The 14,660-nt window shown below is 48.1% G+C and overlaps 1 protein-coding gene across 4 annotated transcripts in view; it reads left to right on the top strand.

Moving 5' to 3' along the window:
* Positions 1 to 282: 282 nt before the first annotated feature.
* The window catches only part of PARM1 (prostate androgen-regulated mucin-like protein 1), a 49,363-nt gene continuing 34,985 nt past the window's right edge, over positions 283 to 14,660 (top strand). For 2 of the 4 annotated variants that reach the window (XM_043512790.1, XM_043512789.1), the window contains exon 1: positions 3,392 to 3,437. In XM_043512790.1, coding sequence (XP_043368725.1) covers positions 3,407 to 3,437 — 31 coding nt within the window. In that variant the 5' untranslated portion in view covers positions 3,392 to 3,406. Of the gene's footprint in view, positions 430 to 3,391; positions 3,438 to 14,660 lie in introns of those variants that run through there. The other 2 variants (XM_038399030.2, XM_043512791.1) reach the window with 2 other exon arrangements.

Genomic DNA, 14,660 nt, shown 5'->3' with positions numbered 1-14,660 from the left:
GTTGTCCAGGCAATTTGTTCCCCTCGCTGCGCACCCCTTGTCTTGTGGAGCTGGAGTGTGAACTCTACGGGGCAGGGACAGCCTCTCGCCCTGGATTTGTACCGCGCCCGGCGCAATGGGGCCCCGATCCTGGGCCCCTGCCCCAATGGGGGGAAGCGCTGGGAACCGGGGTGCAGGCGCCTGAACTGGGGGGGGGGGGAGGCGCGGGCTGAGCGGTCTCGCCGCGGCTCCAGCGCTGCCCGCCCCCGCCCGGGGGGGAGGCTGGGCGGCGTGGGCGGGGTTTGGCTGCCGGGGCCGGGCGGGGAGCAGACGCGCGGAGCGCACGGCCGGGGAGGCTGCCGCCGCTGCTGAGTGCGCCCCGCTCTCGCCCGCCGCCGCCGGGGACCATGGTCTGCCCGGCTCGCTTTGCCCTCCTCCTCCTCGCGGCAGGTAAGGGGGGCGCGGGTGGGTGCCCGGGGAGCTGCCCCCGCTTGTGTGTACGGCGGGGGGGGGGGCTGAGAGCCACTGAACCAAACTGTAAACCCTGGATATAATGGAAACCACTTCCAGCCGGGGGGTGCAGCAGCAGCACCCCCAGTTCCAGCCCCTGTGCGCGCCGCCCCCCCCCCCCCAGGCCCATAGCTTATGGGGGAGTGGGACTAGCCTGGTACGCTACAGCCAGGAGCTGCAGGGACTCTCCCCCCTCCCCCGCCTAGGGTTGCCACCCGGGGTGTGTTGTACCCAGATAGTCCGGGTTTGGGCTGCTGGGTCCGGGTGCCGTCGCCCTGCCCTGGCTCATCCCCTCAGAAGACTCGGCCCTTTTCCCTTCTCGGCCCAGCCTGAGTCCGGGAGCGAGGAAACCCAGCCGCTGACTGACCGCGGGGGGGACGCCTGGGCACGGCCGCGGGTTGAGAGCGCCCGTGCCTTGCCCTACGGATGACCTAAGGGCAGCACTTGAGTCCAGTGACTCGCTTAGCTGGGGCTCGGTGTCGGTCAAATAGTGACACTCAAACTGCGAGCAGGGTGAATGGTGCTGATTCGGCGCAGACCAGCTGGGACCCCTTATACTCCTGGCTGGCTCAGCCAAAGTGCTGGGACCAAGTAGGTGATGGGGCTGCCGAGAGTTTCGTTACCACCAGCTGTGTGTTTTTAGGAAGCTCGGCAGCCCATAACCATCTGATGCATAAGTGGACGCAGCTGGGCTGAAGGGGATAGCGGGGAGGCGCTTACCACTGGACTGGGGAGGGGAAGGGTTAGAGAAGATTCTGACCTTCCTCTGGTGGTCCTGGGAAGTGCTACTGATTATCCCAACTTTATATACTACCTGGCGAGTTCCCCTTGCCAATGCAAAGCATACCAGTCGACTGTCCTTTGTTGCATATTCATCTATTAATAAAATCAGAACCGCACAGAGAGTTATACATACTAAGGCCAGAAGGGACCATCGTGATTATCCAGTCTGACCTCCTGTATAACACATGCCATAGAACTTCATAATGTGCTGCATAAGGTGTCCAGTAACCTTATTAGTAACCCCGCCCCCCAAATAATTCCTAGAGTATATCTTTTATAAGCACATCCAGGCTTGATTTACAAATTGTCAGTGATGGAGAATCCACGGCTCCTCTGATGCAATTGCGTTTTAGATGCCTAGAGATCCCTTTTGACATCTGAAATGTGAAACTTGCATGTTGACGATAGGATCTAGTTTTATAGGGGCAATTACTACTTTACTCACACAGCAAGACTGGATTATTGCTTACTGGATTGCGGTTTTACAGTTGAGCTTCTGTAATCCATCAATAAACAATGGGCTATATTTATACTAGGAAATGAACATTGTAATAGTGAAAACATAGGTATGTGACCCATACATCTAGCCATTGCTACTTCAGGAAGAAGCAAGAGTGAAACATATTTTTTGTCTAGTACAGCAGTTGTGGCCTTTAAAGAAAAAAAACAGATATTTCAAATGTCAGAGAGAAACACTACAATACACTTTATAATTGCTTCAGTCCACTTAAAAAGATTTCAGGTTTTCAACCATAGTTTAGCAGAAATCTCTCCTATTCATAATAGTTCCCAAAATGTCATGTTCTGTTTGCTGATAAAGCCTTGTCTGCATTAAAGCTGTCTTCCTATTGGAGGAGTACAGACCCGATTTAAGGAGAAACATTCTGATATCCTTCTGATAAGTATTTTTACAGCCCTTGCAGTCTGTCTGGGAGAGTGAGTTCTTTTCCTCGCGATATGATAGTAGTCACTTTAAAAGGGATGGGGGGGGGGGGTTGAAAAATGACCTTGCATAGAACATGAAGACAAAGGGGTGGGGGTGGAGGAAAGAGCTAGGTATTAAGCACTGAATCATATGGCTGAGAGCTGCTGCAGGATGGCTGGTTTTTTACAGTACTTGCTAGCAGAGATAGGCCTGAACGAAAACACTCCTGAATGCTGAGGAAGTAAAGTCCAACCACAAAGTTTACGATTGGAGTCATTCTGAGAATGCTGCCAGACATTGCTGTTCAGACCCTTCCCTATTAACTGGTACTGGGTGGGTCCTGCTCAGCTTGGATTTCCCCACCCCTTTCACACAGAAGAGGGCAGGTGCCTCTGTTATGCTGCTGACCCAAGCCTTTTGTCCCCCGCTTCACCCTGGACTTGGCAGAGCCCTTGCTGTGCAGCTGGAGTCAGGGCCAGGTGACTGGAGGAGTGAGCGGTGGTTGGGAATGCACCGTCTTGAGCCCTGTAGGGACCTTGCCAGAAAAAAAAATAATGCAGGTCAGCTTCAGGCAGCATTCCCCCAGCCCCCACACCCTTTCTGCATAGCCACCCTGGGGCTAGCAGCAGCCAAGTGGAGTTCCTGTTAATAGCCCCAGTGGAGCTAAGCTGCTTTGGAACAGGTGAGCCACCAGAACAAGGGGTCACATAAAAAGCGATATCTGTCCTAATAAGTAGGGTGATCAGATGTCCCGATTTTTATAGGGATGGTCCTGATTTGTGGGTTTTTTTCTTATACTTGCTATCTGGTCACCCTACTAATAAGGTTACTGGACACCTTATGCAGTACTTAATATTTTTACAGAGGCTTGAGATACTCCAGTAAGTCTCAATGGTCCTGTGAAGCAGGTAGGTCTGACTTACCAGTACTACAATTATTTGAGTGGCACCATAAACTTACATGGTGCTTTACAGCAGACTAAGGGCCATACTCTGAACTCCGTAGCAGTCAATAGGAGCAGGACAGGGCCTCATGACACATTTACCATCTTAGAGGGGAGGAATGCGGTCGCCTTTTGTTCCACCACCACTGTCTCCCCTCTGCTGAGTGAAAGCTGACGTAAAAGCCTTGTAGGTCAGCTCCCCAGTGAAGCAGAAATCAGTGATGCTGAGTCATGGGCTGAGATCCCTGGAAGAAAGGATTGCCTGCATGCTGCCTGATCACTTCTGTTCCAAGACAGGTGCATATATGTAAATTACATGCACACAGAAAACTATGTTAAAAGAACCTTAAGGGTACAGAGTCAAGCACTCAAAAATCAGGAAATTCCACAGGACCCCTGTCTCATTCAGCACACATAATGGATACCATTCACTCACTCCATGAGCAACTATTCTCTATTTTGTTTTCTCCTTTTCGCTGTGTGGCCCCAGGCCTTAATTTATTGCATCATCGTTGCTCTGAAGCCAGTTCTTAATTTACACATGGGCTTTTCTATGGTGCTCATCTCTACAGAGCTTCACAAATATTAATCAATTTTTAAAACAGCCCTGTAATACGAGGGGTATCTTCTCCATTTTAAAAAGGGAAACAGAGACACGATTTAAGGTCAAAACTATCCACTAACTTTGGGTGCCCAGTTTCAGGTGCCGAGGACCTGATGTTTCAGAGAACGTAGCATTATATAGCACTTTATATGTTCAAATTGACTGCGGTTGCAGCTGCGAGTGCTCAGCCATGTTCCCTCTAATTTTTTTTACATGTATGTGCGGAATGAATTTAGTTATGTGCACCAATATGGAGGTGATGTGTGGCTGGGGTGGGGCCAAGGGGTTTGGAGTGTGGGCGGGAGCTCAGGGCTGGGGCAGAGGGTTGAGGTGCGGGGGAGTGAGGGCACTGGCTAGGAGTGCAGGCTCTGGGGTGGGGCTGGGGATGAGGGGTTTGGGGTGCAGGCTGCCCCGGGGAGAGAGGACTCCCCCCTAATCCTCTCTCGTCGCAGCAGCCCTAGGCCGGTGGAGAGCACCTCTCCCCACTGGTGCAGCTCCAGGGCTGGGGGAGAGGCACCTCTACCTGGCCACAGCAGCTACAGGGCCGGGGGAGAGGTGCCTCTCCCCAGCCGTGGCAGCTACGGGGGAGAGACGCCTCTTGCCCCCCCCCCCCCCCACGCAGCCCTTGATAGCTTGCTGCGGAGCTGCGGAGCTGCGCAGCTTAGAGGGAACTTAGTTGCTCAGCACTTCTGATAATCAGACCCCAGAATCTCAAGTGCTCCCTGTACAGTCACATCTCCGAGCAAAGTTACTCTGGGCAATATCTACTGACTCCCTAGATGCCTTTGATGAACAGTGGGCGCTGTCAGGGGCTTTCTGCAAGGTACTCCCTTATGTTCACCTGATTTTTGCCCTGTGACCTTCACTCTTGTCTCTGTTTTTTTGCTTGTCCTCCATAGTTGCTTGTAGCTCTGGTCCACTGGCCGCCCTCCCCAGCCAAGGGGAGGGCCTTTAGCTATAGGCGGGCTTAGGGCTACTGTTTTCCCTGGACCTACTCTAGGTTCTGGAGTAACTGAGAGAAGTAGTAGGTTGTTACCTTCTGTATGGACCAGAGGGGGATGACCGACACTTTGCCTATGAGTTTCACAGATATTTGCTGATAGCAAAGGAGTGGTGAGACTCGGGGATCTTGGGTTCCATTCCAGGCTCTGAAGGGAAGTATGCTGTAGTGGGCACAGATTCTTCTGTCCATTTTCCCCCAAGCTTGACTTTTTTTTGCCCTGTCCCTGTTGCGTCATCCCTGCTGTCTCATCCCATTCTCATCTAGCCAGTACCAGTCTCCGCCCCACTCAACCTTCTCATCCACATCCTTGCCCAGCCAGTCCTACATCTCCCACCCCCTACTCTTTTTTTCCCAGTCTCTATGACCGCCAGTCCCAGTCTCCACTCCCCATCCTCCAGTCTCGTCTTTCCTGCCCCAGTCACCTAGTTTCAGTCTACTCCCCCTACCCCTCGAGGTCCGGCTCTTGTCCCCACTACATTCAAATCAAACAGCTTCTTCTTCCATGCTGCCTAGGGGGAGATTGAGAAGTCCTTGAGAGCACAGGAGAGATTCTCCCTGCTCTCAGTTCACGTGCTTGTAGCCTGCTGGGGGAGGGATGGCAAAGCAGGTGCATGCCCTCTAGCCCTTCAACACAAGGACACAATACACATTTGTCAGCTTGTAATGAAAAGGGCAAAGCATCCTTGCCCAGGCCTTTACTTGTACAATTGCTTTTGCATTTGTACCCCACTGGTGAGTGTAGTGTGGAGACAGCCGAAAGAGTCAGAATGTTTAATATTTAACCGTATAAGTGGTCTGATCCTGCTAATGCTTTTGCATGTGAGCAACTTAACTGGGATGGGGGAGTTCCATTGACTTCCATGGGATGCTCCCATCTGTAAAGCAACTCGTGTGCAGACTCATTGGCAGGATCAATCCCACAGTGTGACGCTTCCACACAATACAGACATTAGCTAAACCTCAGTGTTCCAGTAAGCGAGGGGAGTATTATCCACTTTTCACTGATAAAGGCTTTGTAAAAGCCAGGACATTATTTGAAGTGAAGTTATGGTATCATAGACTCGTAGAATATAAGGGACCTCAGGAGGTCATCTAGTCCAATCCCCTGCTTAAAGCAGGACCAATCCCCAACTAAATCATCCCAGCCAGGGCTTTGTCCAGCCTGACCTTAAAAACATCAAAGGAAGGAGATTCCACCACCTCCCTAGGTAACCCATTCCCATGCTTCACCACCCTCCTAGTGAAAAAGTTTTTCCTAATATCCAACCTAAACCTCCCCCACTGCAACTTGAGACCATTGCTCCTTGTTCTGTCATCTGCCACCACTTGAAAACAGTCTAGATCCATCCTCTTCGGAACCCCCTTTCAGGTAGTTGAAAGCAGCTATCAAATCCCCCCTCACTCTTCTCTTCTGCAGACTAAACAATCCCAGTTCCCTCAGCCTCTCCTCATAAGTCATGTGTTCCAGCCCCCTAATCATTTTTTTGCCCTACGCTGGATGTTTTCCAATTTTTTCACATCCTTCTTGTAGTATGGGGCCCAAAACTGGACACAGTACTGCAGATGAGGCCTTACCAATGTCGAATAGAGGGGAACGACCACGTCCCTTGATCTGCTGGCAATGCCCCTACTTATACAGCCCAAAAGGCCGTTAGCCTTCTTGGCAACAAGGGCATAAGGGTATGATATGTAGATTTGCCCAATGCCTACGAGTCAGGACAAAAAACTTTGATATTGTCCCCCGCAGGCAGATAGTAACAGGAAATGGCTGTAGAGTTTAAAGCCAAGGACCATTTTACGGGAGAGAGGCAGCCCCCTTATTATTTACTGCTGAGACTGGAAATTCAGCCCTAAAGTTACACAGCTCAGTTTCAAATGTGGTTGCTACTTGGGTGGTGTTTTTATCACTTCTTCCCTGCTGCACAAAAACACTCAGTAATTCAGTCAAGCCAAGCTTGCTCATTCAGAAATCCAGTAATTCTTTCAAATGTCAGTCTCCCCGCACTGCTCAAAGATTACAACAGATTTCAGTGTTGCACTAAGACGTCAGTACATTTGCCAAATATGCTACAATGATTAACTAGTAGGATGATGGTCACACTTCTTATTAAGAGTACATATACTCTTATAAAGGGTTTAATCATTAGATAGCTAATCCTTAATAGGTAAAAGTCCAACAGATTGCTTATAATCACGTTGAACCTTCTACTGATGTGCTTATATCATATATTAATCGTTAACCCTTTTAAAGACGGTTTATGAAAGTACACCTAATATAAAGTGGTGACCAAGTACATTGTGAAAAACAGTGAACAAGTCCAGCTTGTGAGGAAATACTTCACCGGGTTTAATATTGTATTTGTTTACTTGCAAAATTCAGTCTACACGTATAAAGCCCAGGCTCAGCTCTGGTTCATGGAGTGTGTAGACTTGTGTGCATTTTCTGTGAGAACTCTAAATACTGTCTGCATGAGTTTTATAATACAATAGCTGTAGAACATGTAAAGGGTGTTTACTTTTATATACATAGATAGTTGCAAGCCTCTAACTTTGTTTCTAGGCAGAATCAAAACTAGCCATTAAAAAAATATTTAGTGCTAAATTTTGGCAGCTTCTCCCCACCACAGCACTAACGCGAACGCAACAATTCGCTGTAACTTCTCAGTGGAATGTCAGATGTTGGATTTGATGTCACAAGTTTCCACCTCTGTGTTGGTGTGGCACTGCTTTGGAACAAGCACTTATTCACTCACTGGTACTACTTCCACAAAACGTAGCAAGGTCAAGGAAGAACCACATTTGTTGTCAAAACTTAGAGTTGAGTGGAGATTGATGAAATCTGAAAGCCAGCAGCAACTGTACACAACATATTTTGAACCCATTGTATTTGTGTTTACATATGTACACGTAAGTGTAGGTACATTTACAAACATGTCTGTCAGAGGTGCAGCAGTACCTAATGAAGTTTGCACAATTGTTTCCATTCTAAGGTTTCATTTTTAGTTGATTGTAACTTTTTCAGTCTCTGGCTTAAATTTGGCAGGTTTGTTCTCAGTCCAGGCATGAACTTTGTTTGGAAAGTGTAAGCCCAAATAATTAATTGATTGCTGCTGTTGCCTTTTGTTACGTTTTTGAGAACGAGGAAAATTGGGACAGGGGAAGAATACACATTTCTCATTCCTCCAAAAAAAAATTTCAGAAGAGATCTTTTTTAAAGGTGGCAGGGGCAGAAGCTTGATATTTTGTCAGGAATATGGACAGAAATGTGCCTTTCAGGAGTTATTTAAAAATCAAATATCAGATTTATGGGAGTTCATCTTCGTCCCTCATCATGTATTCATTCTGTCAGCTCCTCAGCCGAACAGTGTTTTCAACCCTTGATTTACAAAATGGGCAGGCAGCCTGGTAGGCATTTGTAAACTTTGCCGCCAACTGCATCTGCCTCCAGACTGTCTAGTTGATTTATTCAACCATGCAGTAGAAAGGGAAGTCTGTGAGAAACAGGTTGATGGAAGGAAGGCCTGGGTTTCAATAGTCATCAAAGGGCTGCTGGGTCAGGCAGATCACTTACTCCATTCTCAATACTTCCCCACCATGATCCACTTTTCAAAGATGGGTGGTTGCAGGATACACTAGTTTGCAGCCGCTATAATCCAGGCAGCCAGGGAAGGATGCAATGTTCTACTGGATGTGGTCTACCCCTAAAAGTGCCACAGCAGAGTCAATAGGTCCTTTCTTGATGTTTGGCTTCATTTAGTTACACCCAGTGGGATTAGAGCCCCGTTCAGAGAGTTGGGCTTTTGAACCCAAGAGTTACCATAGGCTCTCCAGCTATCCCACTTCAGCATTGGTCCTGTGAGACCCTGTGCAGAACATAACACATAGCAAAAGATTGCTGCATTCTCACACTCATGAGAGCCAGTTGCATGGGGGTACGGGTAAAGTTAAGTGCGGGGATCGCTCCATGCACTGAACGGAGGGAATTCTTAGGCCCTTTGCACCCTGCATTTTCATCAGGATGGAAGCAGGCATAAGAGAGAGCTGAGTGTGGGCAGAGATAGGAGCCTGTGGTTTTCAGTACTGTCCTCCTGCACATGGAAGCACTTATAGATACACTCCTGCTTGGCCTCACTCCAAACTAGGCAAGGGTAACTTGGAAGCCGTGCTACAGCACTCTTACCACTTCTTGCCACAGTATCAGGACCCCTTCTAATCTCTTTTCCTGCTAATTGCGATGCACCTTGTCCTTATATTTGTAACACATGCCATGTATGGGAGCAAGCCCTTCATAAAAGGGGGTTCCACTGGCTACAGAGCCAAATCCTGCTCCCCTTCTGCAAGTATAATATCCCAGTGCCTTCACTAGAACTGCTCTCGCAAAACTGACAGGTTTGGCTCATTGTTATTCTGTCGGCAACTATGTTACTAATTTGCACTCCTCCTGGTGACCTGTATCAAGGTGTCTGAACAGATTCCTTTGGGTAAGTTAGATGTTTCCTGGCCTAATCACATCTATATTCTAACCTTAGATTAAGCAATGCTGCACGATCTCCGAGCTGTCTGCTTCTTGCTCTGCTCCTCGTTTTCTCTGTGCTGCAAGCGTTGACTTAGGCTAGCTCAGTGAGGCTTGGCCAGCTGGGATGCTTTCCCACTGGCTGCGTTTTGTGCTCCAGAATCTAAACTCGCTTCTTAGCAAAGAAATGAATCTCTTTAACCTTAACGGGCGTCAAGATAACCTCAAAAATATGAAACAAGCTCAGTGCAGTGACCTTTGCCTGTAACATTAATGCCAACTACCCGAGTCCATGGGAATAAAGGGTTGACTCTGAACCCCCAAGATTATAATTTAGAAATCAGTGTTGTTAATTTCATTGCTGATAAACGCATACAGGGAGGATTGTATTACGAAAACCTGTCCCTTCGACTGAGTGTGCTGTCGTGTGTGAATGAAGTGGGAGGCACATAGGCGCCACCCGTTTAATTTTCAATTCAGCATGTGGGTAACGTGAGTCACTGGAAAAGCAGGCCAGCAGAAGCCAGTTGCTGCCAATGCTGTCTGAAATCTGCTCGGAACCACCTTGCCTATCACTGCCACCAATCAAGATTCCAGGATGACAATGTGGTTGCTGTTCTTACACACTGAAATTGTGGGTGATTTATGAGAATCAAATGTAGGTCAGCAAAATAAACCCAACTGGCTAGCTCTACTCTGGGTTCAGTTCTGCTCCCAACTGAAGTCAATGGGAGTTTTGCCATCCACTGCCTTCGGAGCAGGATCAAGCTCCCTGTTTGTTTTTAAGTGCTCTAAATCCACAGTTTAGTTAATTGCATCCCACGTTGCTAGAGCCAAGCCTAGGGAAAGACAACCTGGAGATTGGCTTTAACCATGAAGCAGTTATGGTGGTGGGCAACCTGCAGCTCACGGGCTGCACGCAGCCCGTCAGGGTAATCTGCTGGCGGACCGCAAGACAGTTTGTTTACATTGACTGCCCACATCTCCCAGTGGCTGTGGTTCGACGTTCCCGGCCAAAGGGATCTGTGGGAAGTGGCGCAGGGCGGCTCCTGTTGGGGAGGAATGGCAGACAGCAGCCACTGGGAGCTGCAGGTGGCCGTGCCTGCGGATGGTCAATGTAAACAAACTCTCACAGCCCTCCAGTGGATTACCCTAACGGCCCACCACTGCCATGAAGCCTATAACCTTGGAGGAGGCTCTGTTACTTGTTTTTATAGTGAGCTGTAGATTAGCGAAGAGAGAGCTGGTCCAGCCAGTGAGTTTAATCAGAAGGGATACTCAGAGCGGCTGCCAATTAACACAAGCCTGCTTGTAGGCAGTGCTGTACAATGTAGTGTACCTCACTTTACTGTTCTGAATAATGGCATAAGTGTGAGCTTTGTTCTTGTTCCACAACAATGCTTCATTAGCTTTGGCCATCCAGTACCCTATTACCTTAGGGATTGTTGTTTCAGTTATATCCTCCTTTCTTGGAGTACATCCAATTGCCTTTTGAAAAATATGTTATACGCAGAGCTGCTGGAACTAGGGGTGCTGCCGCATCCCCTGGCTTGAAGGGGTTTCCATCATATACAGGGTTTACAGTTTGATTTAATGGCTCTCAGCACCCCCACTATATAAATTGTTCCAGCATCTCTATATGACCCTGTTTAGAAGAAAAGCACCACTGGCTTGCATAGCAGCTGAGTGAGTGAGTTATAAGGAACATCGAAAATGCACTGTATTTGTTTGGTTGGCTGCTGTGTAGGGCCCTGTAGAAGCATGTGAATAACAGTGAAGGAGGAAGGTATATCCCCAGATTATTGCAGTAATTACAGTGCTGCTGGTGCTTGTTTGCAGATACCATTGAAGTTCTAGCAATCCTAGAGGTAGCATTACAGTGAGACCTTAATGTGGCCGTATTTCAGAGAGAACCCACTCCAATGCCTGCTGAAAACTGTGAGAATCCGATTACCTTTAATAGGCTCAATCGGGCTTATAAGGGGCTCAATTCTTTCCACATTCCACCATTGGGAATCCAGGCTGTGGGGTAAAGTCCAGCAGGGGGAATTGTCAGTGGTGCAACTCCCATGCTGCCAGGAAGCCCAAAGGCAGCTAGGGGGAGACTTGCCTAGGGCCCCTGTGCTCGTCAGTATTTCCCCTGAGTATCCAGCAGCAGCCAAACTCACAGGGAACTCTGGCTGGAAATAGAAGCGGTGCACCCAAGGAAGAGCTGCCCTCTATAGAGGTGAACCTCCCTGGGCTCAGCCCACCCCGCCAGTGTGCAGACAGGGAAATCAGCTGCCATTGTTGGAGCAGGGTTGAACCTTGCCACCTCTATATGTTTTGTATTTGTTTCCTGTTGAGAAGGAGGGTGTAATTACAAACAGTTCACACGCATGAGGCACTATTGAATCTGTCCAGTTGTGCAAGGCTCGTAGTAAAGAAACATAGGAGCTGATCTTGCAAAGGTTTCTTAACAGGCATAATGCTCATTACCCTGAATGAGTCCTAGTAAGTGGAACTGCACAGAACTCAACGGCATTCCTCACAGTCCAGAAGTAAATGTGCAAAGGGAACAGTTTGTTCAAGAACTACTAGCAGGACTAGGACTTGCCCAAGACTTTGGACTAACCAACATTTGTGTGCCAGTTTTCCCTCCAGGTGCCAGTCCGATATTTAGTGACGACAGAATTTGCTTGCCAGGTTTAAACCATAGCAGAGCACTCCCACTCCCCATGACTTCACAGCTCTGTAGCAGAGTTCACCTCCAGCACTTCAGCTTGCTCCCCACATCTGTTGCAGACAGCTCACAGACTCGGGCCGTCAGATAAGTTAATTATCTTAATAAGGAGAAAGCAATTCTACCCTAACTACATAAGGCCTGAATCTACCTGCACTACCCACCTGTGTGACTGTTTGTGGAATGAGCCTTAATTCTGCAAGATTTTTGTTGTTTTTAACACAGAAGCATTGTTGTTGAGCAAGAATGACTTATGCCATACTCTAACTTGGTTCCCCTTATATTAAAACAGATGGAAGCCAGCGGATTTTTTTTAATACATTAACACACAATACCTATTCTTTGGAAAATTCTTACAGTGTAATTGGCTCAACAATATTTCATGGTTATTTAAAGTGAATTACTCCCATTTTAATGGTGGAAGACAGTGGGTCACAATCTCCAAGCATAGACTTGACTTCAGGAGTCCTCCCATTGGAAATTGGATCTAATAAGTACAAAGGCCAACCGAGTAACCCAGACTAAAGTGTTGTGAATCTCAATCCTGCTTTAGAAAATAAAATACTCAAAAGGAAGAGTAAGTCTTTCAGTGCTTTCTAGTTTAACCCAAAAATTGCTCCACAAAAAGAATTGCCTTTTTTTCTTCTTAGCCTAATTCATTAATCAAAAGACTCCTGTGATATATTGCTCCTGCTCAGTCTTTGAAGTTTTAAACAACAACGAGGATGTTACTTTGGAGGAGGAAGATAACACTAAAGTTTGCTTTGAGCAGAATGAGAGAGTTCAAATGATCACATTTCTCCATTTGAGAGGGGAAGCAGAAGGCCTTTATTGTACCATTTCTATCTTTGAAACTAAAAGAACTTTTGTCTCTGTCATTACTTCTCTCCCAAAGTATTAGCCCTTGTAGCTTTGAGTATTCTTTAGCTCAGATTTTACAGTTCAACAGCTGGTGGAGTTCTTGATCCAGCAACTGTTAATTTTTACTTTACTGGTATTTTTTCTACCTAACATTCGAAGCGTTAACGCTTCAGGTATGTTTGGAGACCAACCAATGTGGAACATAGGACTGGAAGGAACCTTTTGAGTCCTCGGTCATCAAGTCCAGTCACCTGCTATCGCAGGCAACCCCATCATAAAATCCCCTTCATAAATGTAGCAAGCTACAGTTTAACACTCATTAGGTTGTTTGCCCCCACACCTCCTCTGGAGAGGCTGTTTCAGAACCTCACTCCTCTGATGGTTAGAAACCACCTAATTTCCAGCCTATGCAGGGCCGGCCTTAGGGGGTGTGCCACCTGGGTGACCTCCCAGGGTGCCATGGTCAAGGGGGCGCTGTGCGGCAGCACCGAGGCATGCGCTGCCGGTATAGAGTCAGAGCAGGAGGAGGTGAGCAGTGAGGCACAGATACGGTTCCCCCTGAGCCCCGCCCAGTGTTCCTCCGCAACCCCCCCCTGCCCTCGGGGTTGGGGGGGAGTGAGGGGCAACCCCCCCGCCCTCAGGGTTGGGGGAGGAGTGAGGGGCAACCCCAAGCGCTCTGTGCATCCAGGTCGCTTTCCCCACTTGAGCTGCTGCTCTCCTATCTTCCCCTGACCCAGCCCAGGTGGGGAAAGTGACCTGGATGCAGGGAGCCCTGAGGTCGCTCCTCACTCTCTCCCTCACAGCTCCCTAGGGGTTCACAGTGGAGCAGCGTTCGAGGGGGGAGCAAGCAGCAATGCCAGCTGCTCCAGGCATCCAGGTCACTTTCCCCACTTGGGTGCAGGAGTGGGGTGCAGGGGCTAAGGGAGAACAGTGCAGTGGTTCAGGGCAAAGGGGGGATTCTGGGGAGCCCGTGAGGGCAGGGGCTACACCCACATGGGCCAGGGGCAATGGGGAGTACCCATGGGGTCTGGGGCACCAATTTGCCCTAAGGTTGGCCCTGAGCCTACATTTGTTCATGGCCAGTTTATATGCATTTATTCTTGTTCCACTGTTGTCCTTTAGTTTAAATAACTCTTCTCCCTCCTTGGTGTCACTAGCTACAGAATTATTTCCTCTTATGGTTACAAGAGCTGCTGAAATCCCTGTGGGATAAACATCTGTTTTAATTATTCAGACCATTTTGGCTTGTAAAGGCAAGAGAGACTTTTAAGAAATGCAACAAGTCCAGCATCTCAAGAGAACTCTTCACTGGGGAGGAAAATCTTCACTGGAGAAAGACTTGATGCGGTAAACAATCTGTCTTAATGAGAGCAGAGTTCATGTGGACATAAAGGGTTACAAAATGAGCCAGCGGCGCCATTATGTTCAAAATTCAACTTTAAGCCATTGTGTTGCTGGGATATAGCGATGTGACAGGATGCCAGATCTCAGCACACAGGAAGCTGTAAGGGTTCAGTAGCTGTCAAAAGTTCACCATTAATAGGGTGGCTTTTCACACTGTGTCCTTATCAGAAATTTCTGGCTGTGTAGGGAACAGGTTGACCAGCAACTGTACATTTCTCCAGTCTTTCAGGAAGATCCTTAAGAATACGATGATCTTTTGAGGGCGAGACGTATGCTTTTGCCAGAGCAGAAGTACAGCAGTTCCAGAACAGATACCATCCTTTCTCCATTGTCTGAAATCCACTGTGATTTCAGATTGAAGTATCTATATAACAATAGATAGAGAAAGGAAAGAGACATTTAGAGCTAAGGAA

Source organism: Dermochelys coriacea, chromosome 4, assembly GCF_009764565.3.
Source record: "Dermochelys coriacea isolate rDerCor1 chromosome 4, rDerCor1.pri.v4, whole genome shotgun sequence".
Taxonomy (NCBI): domain Eukaryota; kingdom Metazoa; phylum Chordata; order Testudines; family Dermochelyidae; genus Dermochelys; species Dermochelys coriacea.
Note: the sequence above shows the minus strand (reverse complement) of the source record. Positions and strands in the feature narration are given on the sequence as shown.